Below are 14,058 nucleotides of genomic sequence, written 5' to 3'. Positions count from 1 at the left end.
GTGATCAAAAATAAAGAAAAGAAATAGAATGTGAAGAAAAGAAAAAACCTTATGTGTTGAAAAGAAGCTTTTTGGTATTATTATTTTTATCTATTCCGAAAGTTTTCAAGCTCACATCAGCATGAATAACATTCTCGTTTCTATAATTAATGCGATAGAACAGTGCTAACAAAAACGCATCGAAAGGCATAATTAGTTTAACTGTCAATTAACCACATAAATAAACAACATAACATAAACTGTGGATGCGTCTCACTTAGCTATGTAAAAAAGACCGTTAATTGTTATAAAAGATCGTTATTTCCCACATTAGTCGATCTTAATTATATATTGAATTTGGTCCTGGTGATTAACATTCTTATTGGGGCCTGAAAGTTCTATTTATTAAAAATGACGGGCCTTCGAAAGATCCGCTAACAAGTTTGTATATAAATAAGCACTTCTTTCTTCTATGTTGCAGAGGTTCTATTCCAAATAACAGGCACCTTGTACGGTAAGACAAACCGTATTACGAGACGTCGGGAGACGATAAAACAATGAACGAGTAAGCTTGCGTTGAACCGATTCTAGCCTATATTTTAAATATTGCTGTGTCGGTGTCCAAATAATACTAGCAAATTCTAAAGTAGGATGGACAATTGCACAATACACAGCTTTTTTACTGAATGGATCTTTGAAATCTTTCTTAACACGCAAAATGAATCCTAACAAACGGAAAGCTTTTGAAAGTATTGCTTTATAGTGGTTCTGAATCACATTTTTACGCGGCTTTGATCTATCATCAATTTTGTATTCGCAAATAATGGGAAATCTTTTCCTAGTGCGGGATGTAACAGAACATTTTGATACGTTGAGACGCATACAATTGGAATTACACAACGCGTTAAATCGAGTTAAACAGATTTAAAGAGTTAAAGAATTGGTTTGATCTGATACCGGTAGGAACATTTTCATATCACCTGCATAAAACAATTGTTCGCAATCCGGCATAACGTGAATAACATTATTTATGAAAATTTTAAAAAGAAAAGGGCCGAAAATGCTGCATTGTGGAATCCCAGCCGGGTTGGTGAATGCTGCAGATAGAGAGGAGAAAATATTCACTGTAATATGCCTATCACTTAAATTATTGGAGAGCAAAGGAACAAGCGCCCTATTAACTCCTTGAAATTAGCATTGAGTGATTTACGGATTCTTAGCCGGTCTCATGGTACAGTCGTCAACTCGTACGACTTAACAACATGCCCGTCATGGGTTCAAGCCCCAAATAGACCGTGCCGCCATACGTAGGACTGACTATCCTGCTATGGGGGGGAATCAATAAGTCACTGAAAGCCAACCCCACAAGTGTGTTGGCTGGCAGGCCTTGACCGGCATCGGTTGTTGAGCCAAAGAAGAAGAAGAAGAGATTTACGGATTCAAAGGCAGCATTGACGCGGTAAGCTGTTGCTGTATAATAAATTCACAAACCTCATGTGAACAGTGTTGTTTTTTTCACCCGTTTTCCTTCTTTTGATGAATTATCCCAGGTATCAATGAACGATGCGCATGTGTAAGTCAGATTTGAGCTGATGCAAAAAAACGGTATGTTCCACACGGTGATTATTGCTTCAAGAGGATGAAAGGTTTGTCCTGAAAAAGAAAATATTTTTTAATTAGAAAATTTCAATAGTAAAAACTAAAGAAAGAATGAAAAATGATTCGTTTATAGAAACGCTTCAGTCGTCGCTTTTATGTACGCTTCAAACGCATACTTAAAAGTTAAAAAAGCAAAACAAAATGCCATTTCATGTAAATGCACTGCATATACAGCAGTGTGAGTGCTTGTTATGCGAGTATTATGTTATACGCACGCCATTCGAAGCCATCATAGATTTTTTTTCTCAAATAAGAATTGTCGCATGTTGCGAAAGACACAGCTCTTGAGTAATGTATTGTGGTCCTGAAAAGGACCGTTTGATTTGAGACTCCATTTGGAGGTTTGTTAGAGCACGTTGAATTTAACCTCCGAAACCGTACAGAGTACGGCCCTGACGCTTCAGAGCATACACCACATCCATAGCGGTGACGGTCTTACGCTTGGCGTGTTCAGTGTAAGTGACCGCATCACGGATCACATTCTCCAGAAACACTTTCAGCACGCCACGGGTTTCCTCGTAGATGAGGCCGGAGATACGTTTCACTCCTCCACGCCGAGCCAAACGGCGGATGGCGGGCTTGGTAATGCCCTGGATGTTATCTCGCAGCACTTTTCGGTGACGCTTGGCTCCTCCTTTACCCAGGCCTTTTCCTCCCTTTCCTCTTCCAGTCATGATGAGCACAGGATGGTACGTTCACGATGTTCACACTTTAAATTGACGATCACGAATGAGCGTTTTCGAGCTCAACGTCCCTATTTATACTTTTTCATTCACGCATTCCCTCTTGCTCTTAAGATGAGAGAAAATGAGGGTTGATAAGCGCATAAATAGAGCTGTTGTTCGAGCAGTTTCATCATTCAACGTTCAACTTTTGTTAAAGAAACAAGTTCGCTCCGTGCTCAACGAAACCTACGCTCCCGAAGTGAAATGGCTCGTACCAAGCAAACCGCTCGTAAATCGACTGGAGGTAAGGCTCCTCGCAAGCAGCTGGCCACCAAGGCTGCTCGTAAAAGTGCCCCGGCCACCGGAGGAGTGAAGAAGCCGCATCGTTACCGTCCGGGAACGGTGGCCCTCCGAGAAATCCGTCGCTACCAGAAGTCGACCGAGCTGCTCATCCGCAAGCTGCCCTTCCAGCGCTTGGTGCGTGAGATCGCCCAGGACTTCAAGACTGATCTCCGCTTCCAGAGCTCAGCCGTGATGGCGCTGCAGGAAGCCAGCGAGGCGTACCTGGTTGGTCTGTTCGAAGACACGAATCTGTGCGCCATCCACGCCAAGCGCGTCACCATCATGCCCAAGGACATCCAGCTGGCCCGTCGCATCCGCGGAGAGCGTGCCTAAATCGTCCATGCATCCGGAAGCGGTCCCTGTCTAAACGGGGCATTTCCTTCTCAAAACGGTCCTTTTCAGGACCACCAATACTGTTGAACATATCAAGAATTTTCTTTCGATTGCTATTACGAAATGGTATATGTGAAGGCAAGCTAACACGTATGTCGTTTAGTAATAACGAGATAATGATGAAAAGGGGGAATTTTCGTTTCAAACAATCATCGTTATGAGAGGTAATTTAACTTTTTCTTGACAAAGTTTCGCTTTTTAATAAGGCAGCTAAGGATTTTGACAATATTAACCAATATTATATTACCACTTATATTACCTATGAGTATATTACCAACATCGCAGCTTACAACAAACCACGAACGAATAGTATGACATTATATTTTACAACAAATGTTCGACACAACCAGCTTAACTGTGACTCATAGGCACGAAAATGAAAACGCGTACGAAAACGAACCTTCAATACTTATAAAGCAACATTAAAATCGAACAAATCTATTACAACATTTAACTCACGACACATAAGCTGCAATTGGTTGCTTTGTCGATAAATTATCCTCGTATGCGCGAGGAAAATTTAAATTAAAAAAATGATTCTCATACCACGAGCGAAACGACTTCTATTCATAATTCATGATACACGAAACTCCATGTACAATTTCACCTCGCAAAACGCTTCCAACCAGTGCGGACTTTTTTGTAATGTTTTTGTAAACGTGCTAAGGTTCTATTTAACATTAATATTTACAATGAACAACGCAGAACATTAATGTCAATCACAGCATCATTGTTTCCAATGATGTGGAAGACATAGTTCGCAAACAAACTACATTACAGGCAAACGCAACAAACTGAACAATAACGTTGACGAAGACGGACACCCTGAAATTACAGCGCTAATTCGCTGGTGCAGATGAAACGAAGGATAATTCTTTGTTTGAATGCGATTGGTGGTCCTGAAAAGGACCGATTTGAGAGAACGAAGCCAATCATTTCAGTGGCTTACTTCGAGCTGGTGTACTTTGTGACAGCCTTCGTTCCTTCAGAGACGGCGTGCTTGGCAAGCTCACCAGGCAGCAGCAGACGAACAGCGGTTTGGATTTCGCGGGACGTGATCGTCGAACGTTTGTTGTAGTGCGCCAAGCGGGACGCCTCAGCAGCAATGCGTTCGAAGATATCGTTGACGAAACTGTTCATGATGCTCATGGCCTTCGAAGAGATGCCAGTATCCGGGTGGACTTGCTTCAACACTTTGTAGATGTAAATAGCGTAGCTTTCCTTGCGGGTCTTGCGCTTCTTTTTCTTGTCGGACTTGGAAATATTTTTCTGGGCTTTGCCAGACTTCTTCGCAGCTTTTCCACTGGTTTTGGGTGCCATTTCGACGGAAAAATTCACTCAACACTGGGACACGATGTGTTCGATTCAACGGGTGATTGCGTTCTAGAAAAATTCCAAGGTCTCGGATCGCTTATAACGGGCCGTGAGAGAGGATGCGTATCGTGCAGCTCGAAAAATTCCAAACAAGTATCGCGCAGCTCGAATAAGCTGCTATATAAGCATCGGTCAGCTCAAAATTGCTCCATTGTAAAAAGACCCTTCTCAAAGAGAACATCGTGTTGCTCGTGATCCGTTACAAACGTTCCCCAATAAAATCTAACCATGTCTGGCCGTGGAAAGGGAGGAAAGGTAAAGGGAAAGGCAAAGTCCCGCTCCAACCGTGCCGGTCTTCAGTTCCCCGTTGGCCGTATTCATCGTCTCCTGCGCAAGGGTAACTATGCCGAGCGCGTCGGTGCCGGAGCGCCCGTGTATCTGGCAGCCGTCATGGAGTACTTGGCCGCTGAAGTGCTTGAGTTGGCCGGAAACGCTGCCCGTGACAACAAGAAGACGCGCATCATCCCGCGTCATCTGCAGCTGGCCATCCGCAACGACGAGGAGTTGAACAAGCTGCTGTCCGGAGTAACCATCGCTCAGGGTGGTGTGCTGCCCAACATTCAGGCCGTGCTGCTGCCCAAGAAGACCGAAAAGAAGGCTTAAACTGTGTAACAAAGCTTCCTTCATCTCAAACCCAAAACCGTCCTTTTCAGGGCGACAAATAACTTTGCCAAAGACATTTTATTCGATTTATGCTGATATGGGACAACCAGAAGTAAGAACATTTTCTAATATAGAACGGTGCTTGAAAGTGTGCACAAAATGTAAATGAAAAAATGTACTTTCCCATGGCACAAAAAGCATCATTTACTGTTTTCAATTCTCTAACCCTGCGAATTATGTAAAATGCAGCAAATCAGAAGCGATGTGTTAAATTTTCCAGGTAGCTTGGTAAAGCGGGTTGGTTTTACCATAGCAAATGCAAGCAGTGATACCTGTGTGTTTACCTTTTTTCTGCAAACGGTAAAGGACACGTTTACCTGATTTATCGTGAACCACGGGAAAATGTTAAAAGTGTTGGTCAAAAAATATTGTGTGTTCAGGTAAGGCTAGGTTCTCACAACAGTTTGGCTTTCAATATTTCGGGAAACGTTGGAAATGGCTTTAAAAAAGTTGGACCAAAGATTAGGAACATTCATATAAATAAACATCCTCAATAATGTTTCCCTTCACCCTTCATTTAATAACCATGTGAATATTTCTGGCATTTTATAGTATTTTTTTAAACAATATTTTCATTTGCAATGTAGGAATGCCAATAAAATACAATAAATTGAAATGTCCCTAACGCATGTGCAACTCCACATTCAATAACGCCATCTAGTGGGGATCAAAATCCCTACAACCAGTCGTAACGCCATCTTAATAATTGGTAAAAGTAAGGCTCAGCCCTTTACGTTGCAAAGGAGAAACGTTACTTGCCTTTTAAAATTCCCAAGCTGCATTTCATAGAGGGTTGGTCATCCACGCGACCGATCGGTGTGCATAAGTTAAATAAGAAATATTTTACATTTCGAATAAAATAACAATAATTTGCTTTGGGATAGATCGATACCAGTGAGATTAAATAGTTTAATTACAAGTTAAAAAAAGAATAAGTGTTTTCATTCATGCACTATAATTCAAGCAAAAAAGTCTTACAGTTTAAAGGTCTTAAAACCCTCTAAGCTTATAATTGGAGTAACGTTGCCAAAGTAAAAAATATAAATTATTTAAAGTATATCCTAGGAAATTCAATATGTGCAATCAATTTGTAGCCTATTTAGAACGTTTATGGCGATTTTGAATGATCGTTGCTTTGGATGCGAGGGCTCTTTTGAAATGGCACTTATCGAGTTTAATAGATCCTTTCATAATTTTCAAAATTCTAGTTTTACCAAAAGATTGGAATAAAAAATGAGTTGTTTGTGATAACATATCGAAGTTTATTGAATGTTATAAAAGTATTTCTTGAAGTTGTTATAACTCGCATTGATGCAAAAAATATTAAGATAATAATAGTGTTATAACTTTTCATTATCATAAATTATCAATGAGTCATATCTTTCAAAAAGCTTTTTATTTTTGTTCAAAATAGGTCTTTTCTCATTATTGCATACAAATATTCAATATTAAGACATGATTAATAATCTATCAATTTGCTTATCTACGATGGTAAAACCAGGCGTTAAGAAAATGCTGCTTGGGTTTGCGCTAAACAGGCGTTACGTGTAACGCTTGCGTAGCGTAGAGGGCGGGTGTTCATGATATCCCAGGGTGTTTGTCCTGGATAATAACTGGGAAACATTTGTATGATAACGAAAGCTGGGGAACAATCACCAATTGTAAAGATTAAAACGGAAACATCGCTTGTGGAGCATCGCTTAGCCAGTATCGCAAATGAAGTATCCCAAGAAAATATATGGAATTCAGTTAACATCCTAGATTTTGGAGGTTGAGTTAATTTCTACATCTTTATACCATCCTGCTAGCAAATCTTGCATAAAGTATTTGGCGGGAAGCTCTTGCTTGACACTTGTTAACGCTCTCTGGAGAATATGGAAAATTTGCAAATTTTTGCTCTTATAGAAAACTCGAGTGGCGAGATTTATCTTTTCTAGGGCGCAATCCTGCATAATGCTCGTAAACTAAAATATAATTTAGATTTTTTATTTACATTTATAAACTTCACACCACAATTGCGTTAAATTGCAGCCACTTTAGGCATTTTCGGCAATGAATATTGTTTTACTCATGCAATTTCAATTCAAAAATCTTCAAATTAACACACAATACATATTTTAAATGTTTTCAAAGTCTGATGATGGAAACTGTTTTAAGGTTTTGAGTTGAGGCAATGTTTTGTGTGTGCATGGAAACGGTGTTATTGTGATCAAAAATAAAGAAAAGAAATAGAATGTGAAGAAAAGAAAAAACCTTATGTGTTGAAAAGAAGCTTTTTGGTATTATTATTTTTATCTATTCCGAAAGTTTTCAAGCTCACATCAGCATGAATAACATTCTCGTTTCTATAATTAATGCGATAGAACAGTGCTAACAAAAACGCATCGAAAGGCATAATTAGTTTAACTGTCAATTAACCACATAAATAAACAACATAACATAAACTGTGGATGCGTCTCACTTAGCTATGTAAAAAAGACCGTTAATTGTTATAAAAGATCGTTATTTCCCACATTAGTCGATCTTAATTATATATTGAATTTGGTCCTGGTGATTAACATTCTTATTGGGGCCTGAAAGTTCTATTTATTAAAAATGACGGGCCTTCGAAAGATCCGCTAACAAGTTTGTATATAAATAAGCACTTCTTTCTTCTATGTTGCAGAGGTTCTATTCCAAATAACAGGCACCTTGTACGGTAAGACAAACCGTATTACGAGACGTCGGGAGACGATAAAACAATGAACGAGTAAGCTTGCGTTGAACCGATTCTAGCCTATATTTTAAATATTGCTGTGTCGGTGTCCAAATAATACTAGCAAATTCTAAAGTAGGATGGACAATTGCACAATACACAGCTTTTTTACTGAATGGATCTTTGAAATCTTTCTTAACACGCAAAATGAATCCTAACAAACGGAAAGCTTTTGAAAGTATTGCTTTATAGTGGTTCTGAATCACATTTTTACGCGGCTTTGATCTATCATCAATTTTGTATTCGCAAATAATGGGAAATCTTTTCCTAGTGCGGGATGTAACAGAACATTTTGATACGTTGAGACGCATACAATTGGAATTACACAACGCGTTAAATCGAGTTAAACAGATTTAAAGAGTTAAAGAATTGGTTTGATCTGATACCGGTAGGAACATTTTCATATCACCTGCATAAAACAATTGTTCGCAATCGGCATAACGTGAATAACATTATTTATGAAAATTTTAAAAAGAAAAGGGCCGAAAATGCTGCATTGTGGAATCCCAGCCGGGTTGGTGAATGCTGCAGATAGAGAGGAGAAAATATTCACTGTAATATGCCTATCACTTAAATTATTGGAGAGCAAAGGAACAAGCGCCCTATTAACTCCTTGAAATTAGCATTGAGTGATTTACGGATTCTTAGCCGGTCTCATGGTACAGTCGTCAACTCGTACGACTTAACAACATGCCCGTCATGGGTTCAAGCCCCAAATAGACCGTGCCGCCATACGTAGGACTGACTATCCTGCTATGGGGGGGAATCAATAAGTCACTGAAAGCCAACCCCACAAGTGTGTTGGCTGGCAGGCCTTGACCGGCATCGGTTGTTGAGCCAAAGAAGAAGAAGAAGAGATTTACGGATTCAAAGGCAGCATTGACGCGGTAAGCTGTTGCTGTATAATAAATTCACAAACCTCATGTGAACAGTGTTGTTTTTTTCACCCGTTTTCCTTCTTTTGATGAATTATCCCAGGTATCAATGAACGATGCGCATGTGTAAGTCAGATTTGAGCTGATGCAAAAAAACGGTATGTTCCACACGGTGATTATTGCTTCAAGAGGATGAAAGGTTTGTCCTGAAAAAGAAAATATTTTTTAATTAGAAAATTTCAATAGTAAAAACTAAAGAAAGAATGAAAAATGATTCGTTTATAGAAACGCTTCAGTCGTCGCTTTTATGTACGCTTCAAACGCATACTTAAAAGTTAAAAAAGCAAAACAAAATGCCATTTCATGTAAATGCACTGCATATACAGCAGTGTGAGTGCTTGTTATGCGAGTATTATGTTATACGCACGCCATTCGAAGCCATCATAGATTTTTTTTCTCAAATAAGAATTGTCGCATGTTGCGAAAGACACAGCTCTTGAGTAATGTATTGTGGTCCTGAAAAGGACCGTTTGATTTGAGACTCCATTTGGAGGTTTGTTAGAGCACGTTGAATTTAACCTCCAAAACCGTACAGAGTACGGCCCTGACGCTTCAGAGCATACACCACATCCATAGCGGTGACGGTCTTACGCTTGGCGTGTTCAGTGTAAGTGACCGCATCACGGATCACATTCTCAAGAAACACTTTCAGCACGCCACGAGTTTCCTCGTAGATGAGGCCGGAGATACGTTTCACTCCTCCACGCCGAGCCAACGGCGGATGGCGGGCTTGGTAATGCCCTGGATGTTATCCCGCAGCACTTTTCGGTGACGCTTGGCTCCTCCTTTACCCAGACCTTTACCTCCCTTTCCTCTTCCAGTCATGATGAGCACAGGATTGTACGTGCACGATGTTCACACTTTAAATTGACGATCACGAATGAGCGTTTTCGAGCTCAACGTCCCTATTTATACTTTTTTATCCACACATTCCCTCTTGCTCTTAAGATGAGAGAAAATGAGGGTTGACAAGCGCATAAATAGAGCTGTTGTTCGAGCAGTTTCATCATTCAACGTTCAACTTTTGTTAAAGAAACAAGTTCGCTCAGTGCTCAACGAAACCTACGCTCCCGAAGTGAAATGGCTCGTACCAAGCAAACCGCTCGTAAATCGACTGGAGGTAAGGCTCCTCGCAAGCAGCTGGCCACCAAGGCTGCTCGTAAAAGTGCCCCGGCTACCGGAGGAGTGAAGAAGCCGCATCGTTACCGTCCGGGAACGGTGGCCCTCCGAGAAATCCGTCGCTACCAGAAGTCGACCGAGCTGCTCATCCGCAAGCTGCCCTTCCAGCGCTTGGTGCGTGAGATCGCCCAGGACTTCAAGACCGATCTCCGCTTCCAGAGCTCAGCCGTGATGGCGCTGCAGGAAGCCAGCGAGGCGTACCTGGTTGGTCTGTTCGAAGACACGAATCTGTGCGCCATCCACGCCAAGCGCGTCACCATCATGCCCAAGGACATCCAGCTGGCCCGTCGCATCCGCGGAGAGCGTGCCTAAATCGTCCATGCATCCGGAAGCGGTCCCTGTCTAAACGGGGCATTTCCATCTCAAAACGGTCCTTTTCAGGACCACCAATACTGTTGAACATATCAAGAATTATCTTTCGATTGCTATTATGAAATGGTACATGTGAAGGCAAGCTAACACGTATGTCGTTTTGTTTTTACGAGATAATGATGAAAAAGTGGAATATTCGTTTCAAACAATCATCGTTATGGGAGGTAGTTTAACTTTTTCTTGACAAAGTTTTGTTGTTTTCAAAGCATTTAAAGCTGTGATTATGTTAACCAATACTATATTACCATCTATATTACCTATGAGTATATTACCAACATCGCAGCTTACAACAAACCACGAACGAATAGTATAACATTATATTTTACAACACATTTCGACATAACTAGCTTAACTGTGACTCATAGGCACGAAAATGAAAACGCGTACCAAAACGATCCTTCAATACTTATACAGCAACATTAAAATCAAACAAATCTATAACAACATTTAACTCACGACACATAAGCTGCAATTGGTTGCTTTTTCGATAAATTATCCTCGTATGCGCGAGGAAAATTTAATTTAAAAAAATGATTCTCATACCACGAGCGAAACGACTTCTATTCATAATTCATGATACACGAAACTCCATGTACAATTTACCTCGCAAAACGCTTCCAACCAGTGCGGACTTTTTTTAATGTTTTTTGTAAACGTGCGAAGGTTCTATTTAACATTAATATTTACAATGAACAACGCAGAACTTTAATGTCAATCACATCATCCTTGTTTCCAATGATGTGGAAGACATAGTTCGCAAACAAACAACATTACAGGCAAACGCAACAAAACTGAACAATAACGTTGACCAAGACGGACACCCTGAAATTACAGCGCTAATTCGCTGGTGCAGATGAAACGAAGGATAATTCTTTGTTTGAATGCGATTTGTGGTCCTGAAAAGGACCGATTTGAGAGAACGAAGCCAATCATTTCAGTGGCTTACTTCGAGCTGGTGTACTTTGTGACAGCCTTCGTTCCTTCGGAGACGGCGTGCTTGGCAAGCTCACCAGGCAGCAGCAGACGAACAGCGGTTTGGATTTCGCGGGACGTGATCGTCGAACGTTTGTTGTAGTGCGCCAAGCGGGACGCCTCAGCAGCAATGCGTTCGAAGATATCGTTGACGAAACTGTTCATGATGCTCATGGCCTTCGAAGAGATGCCAGTATCCGGGTGGACTTGCTTCAACACTTTGTAGATGTAAATAGCGTAGCTTTCCTTGCGGGTCTTGCGCTTCTTTTCTTGTCGGACTTGGAAATATTTTTCTGGGCTTTGCCAGACTTCTTCGCAGCTTTTCCACTGGTTTTGGGTGCCATTTCGACGAAAAATTCACTCAACACTGGGACACGATGTGTTCGATTCAACGGGTGATTGCGTTCTAGACAAATTCCAAGCTCTCCGATCGCTTATAACGGGCCGTGAGAGAGGATACGTATCGTGCAGCTCGAAAACTTCCAAACGAGTATCGCGCAGCTCGAATAAGCTGCTATATAAGCATCGGTCGAGTCAAAATTGCTCCATTATAAAAAGACCCTTCTCAAAGAGAACATCGTGTTGTTCGTGATCCCTTACAAACCATTATAAAAAGACCCTTCTCAAAGAGAAACATCGTGTTGTTCGTGATCCCTTACAAACGATTATAAAAAAGACCGAATCATTCTTGTGCGAGCGGTTAACCCGGACGGACGTGTTTTTGTTCAACTCCAGTGTCTACGCCAACGGTCTCGGGAGAGAACGTTGGCAAGAAGTGAAAATACCGTTACTTTTGTGTGTGTGATCTCGGGAGAGAAAAAACCACAGTGCCAGCTGCGCGCGTTGATATTTGTTCAGTGAGAGTGACACATACACACGCACACACGACACAGTTTGGAACGTGCGACAAGCACAGCGCTTTGGCGCCAAGAACGTCGTTCGCTGCGTAAGCAGTGAAGCCGGTGTTTTTCGTGCCATTTTACCCGCTACTCGGGAGAGTAACGAGTGAAATTATCTTATTTGTCTTGCATTAAAATTCTATTGTTTTTATTATTCCGAAATTGTAAATATTAGTCTTAAATTTAATTGAACTTTCGCTTTTCAGGAACACTTTTTTACTTAATTTTTTTTTATATATATACCTCATATACATTATATACATTGCATTGAACTAAATAATACTAACCAACCGGCAAAATGCGGGACCCTCGCATCCTGTACGGGATGCACTTCCGCCCGAGCCTCCCCAGAGAGCTCGATCATTACCACCATGGATGGACCGTAATAACGAGTTTGGGGACATGAAGTTCCTCGTTCTCTAGCCGTTGAAAGGCTTTAAGCTCCCGCAAAACCCATGGATCATTTCAAAGAGCATTACCAACGTGGTTGGAGAGCTTACCGAAAGCAGGAATGGAATGGGCAGAAATATCTCATCAAAACCCGAAACCTTGCGCAGTACACAAAAATGCAAAGCATCACGCAACTCATCGACGGTACGAAAGTATCCATCACCCCTCACGCTACGTTGAACACAGTCCAGTGCGTAATATTCGCCCCGGAGCTGAAAGGACTGAAGGACGAAGAAATTCTGCTGAACATGGAAAGTCAAAACGTCAAGCAAGTCCGACGATTCACCCGAAAGGTGAATGACGAAATACAACCAACGAACTCTTTCCTGATACGCGTGGAAGCTGGAAAAATACCGGAATCCCTTCGCGTAGGGCTGTTGCAGGTGCGAACGAAACCATACTACCCAAAACCAATGCTGTGCTACAAATGCGCCAGCTTTGGGCACACAAAAGTACGCTGCTCAAAGGGACAGGTCTGTGGAAACTGCGGAACCGCAGCACACGGAGAATGTTCGACCCATCCCGCTTGCGTGAACTGCAAAGGCGAACACAGCGCGTTCTCTCGCGAATGCCCTGCGTTCCAATTGAAGAACAAGTCATAAAAATAAAAGTCGACCACAACTGCACCTACAAGGAAGCTCGGCAAATGGCACTCCAACAACATCAGCAAACAAGTGCTGTACAGCAGCGAATCACATTTGCGCAACAAACTACAACGGTGGATGAAAAAGACATCAAAATCAAGCGGCTCGAAGAAGAACAGAACGAACTGAAGAAAACGATCCTAGAACAGATGAAAAAAATGGATACCCAGAGCAAGCTCATCGAAGCTCTTCTGAAGAAACTGAAAGAACCAAATGTAAATTTACAGAATAATAAGAATAACACAACTAACGAAGCCACAACACAAATCGAAGAAAATCAAAGCAAGACCCAATCCAACAATGTCTGCAACAGCAACAACAATATTGAAGCAACGGATAACCCCCGAAACCGACAACGAAACGACATGACCAGGAAACGATGTCTACATCCGACACAGAATCAGAAATACCTTCGGCCGCATCCATCATTTTCAGCACAATCCCGCAAAACGAAACACAACCTGGAAAACGTTTCATCAGAAGAAGAAGAATTAAGAAATGCAGTGAAAAACATGGCATCCAACGAAATCGCAGTCATCTCGCACATCGCTTCTCCTACATCTTCCTCGGAACAACGATCACAACTGCAAACCATCGAAGAAAAAAACATCGCCACTGAATTTATTCGACTTTTCCTCTTACCCTAATTGTTTACTGACCTAAAACCATAAAAATGCTCTCTCAACCAATAATACTAAGACACAAACCAAACCATCCTACTAAACTGGAACATAAGAGGAATGAACACTAACCTCTACGAACTTCAACTACTAATAA

At 41.3% G+C, this 14,058-nt stretch overlaps 4 protein-coding genes and 2 pseudogenes across 4 annotated transcripts; 2 read left to right on the top strand and 4 right to left on the bottom strand.

Moving 5' to 3' along the window:
- Positions 1–1,934: 1,934 nt before the first annotated feature.
- Positions 1,935–2,354, bottom strand: LOC121603086 (histone H4). Its single transcript, XM_041931811.1, has one exon. The coding sequence runs from the start codon at positions 2,310–2,312 to the stop codon at positions 2,001–2,003; it is 312 nt and encodes a 103-aa protein (XP_041787745.1). The 5' UTR covers positions 2,313–2,354; the 3' UTR covers positions 1,935–2,000.
- A 158-nt stretch (positions 2,355–2,512) lies between these two features.
- On the top strand, positions 2,513–10,303 carry LOC121603082. Its single transcript, XM_041931807.1, has 4 exons — positions 2,513–2,972; positions 4,659–5,009; positions 8,809–8,831; positions 9,767–10,303. The coding sequence occupies exons 1-4, from the start codon at positions 2,568–2,570 to the stop codon at positions 10,254–10,256; spliced, it is 1,269 nt and encodes a 422-aa protein (XP_041787741.1). The 5' UTR covers positions 2,513–2,567; the 3' UTR covers positions 10,257–10,303.
- On the bottom strand, positions 3,431–4,448 carry LOC121603084 (histone H2B). The gene has a single exon (XM_041931809.1). It carries the CDS (start codon positions 4,356–4,358, stop codon positions 3,984–3,986), a length of 375 nt encoding a protein of 124 aa, XP_041787743.1. The 5' UTR covers positions 4,359–4,448; the 3' UTR covers positions 3,431–3,983.
- LOC121603083 (histone H2A) lies at positions 4,577–5,569 on the top strand. Its single transcript, XM_041931808.1, has one exon. The coding sequence runs from the start codon at positions 4,641–4,643 to the stop codon at positions 5,013–5,015; it is 375 nt and encodes a 124-aa protein (XP_041787742.1). The 5' UTR covers positions 4,577–4,640; the 3' UTR covers positions 5,016–5,569.
- On the bottom strand, positions 9,214–11,474 carry LOC121603087 (annotated as a pseudogene).
- LOC121603085 lies at positions 11,116–11,632 on the bottom strand (annotated as a pseudogene).
- Positions 11,633–14,058: the final 2,426 nt, after the last annotated feature.

This window comes from Anopheles merus, unplaced genomic scaffold (assembly GCF_017562075.2).
Source record: "Anopheles merus strain MAF unplaced genomic scaffold, AmerM5.1 LNR4000826, whole genome shotgun sequence".
In the NCBI taxonomy this organism is placed as follows: Eukaryota; Metazoa; Arthropoda; class Insecta; order Diptera; family Culicidae; genus Anopheles; species Anopheles merus.
The sequence above is the reverse complement of the archived record's forward strand: the minus strand, read 5'-3'. Positions and strand labels throughout refer to the sequence as shown.

Bases quoted from the DNA above. Each gene is read 5' to 3' on its own strand.
- LOC121603086 (XM_041931811.1), bottom strand. From the start codon at position 2,312: ATGACTGGAAGAGGAAAGGGAGGAAAAGGCCTGGGTAAAGGAGGAGCC.
- LOC121603082 (XM_041931807.1), top strand. From the start codon at position 2,568: ATGGCTCGTACCAAGCAAACCGCTCGTAAATCGACTGGAGGTAAGGCT. The intron at 2,973-4,658 runs GCCTAAATCGTC...GGCCGTGGAAAG, and splicing joins GTCGCATCCGCGGAGAGCGT to GGAGGAAAGGTAAAGGGAAA. The intron at 5,010-8,808 runs GCTTAAACTGTG...GAATTATCCCAG, and splicing joins CCAAGAAGACCGAAAAGAAG to GTATCAATGAACGATGCGCA.
- LOC121603084 (XM_041931809.1), bottom strand. From the start codon at position 4,358: ATGGCACCCAAAACCAGTGGAAAAGCTGCGAAGAAGTCTGGCAAAGCC.
- LOC121603083 (XM_041931808.1), top strand. From the start codon at position 4,641: ATGTCTGGCCGTGGAAAGGGAGGAAAGGTAAAGGGAAAGGCAAAGTCC.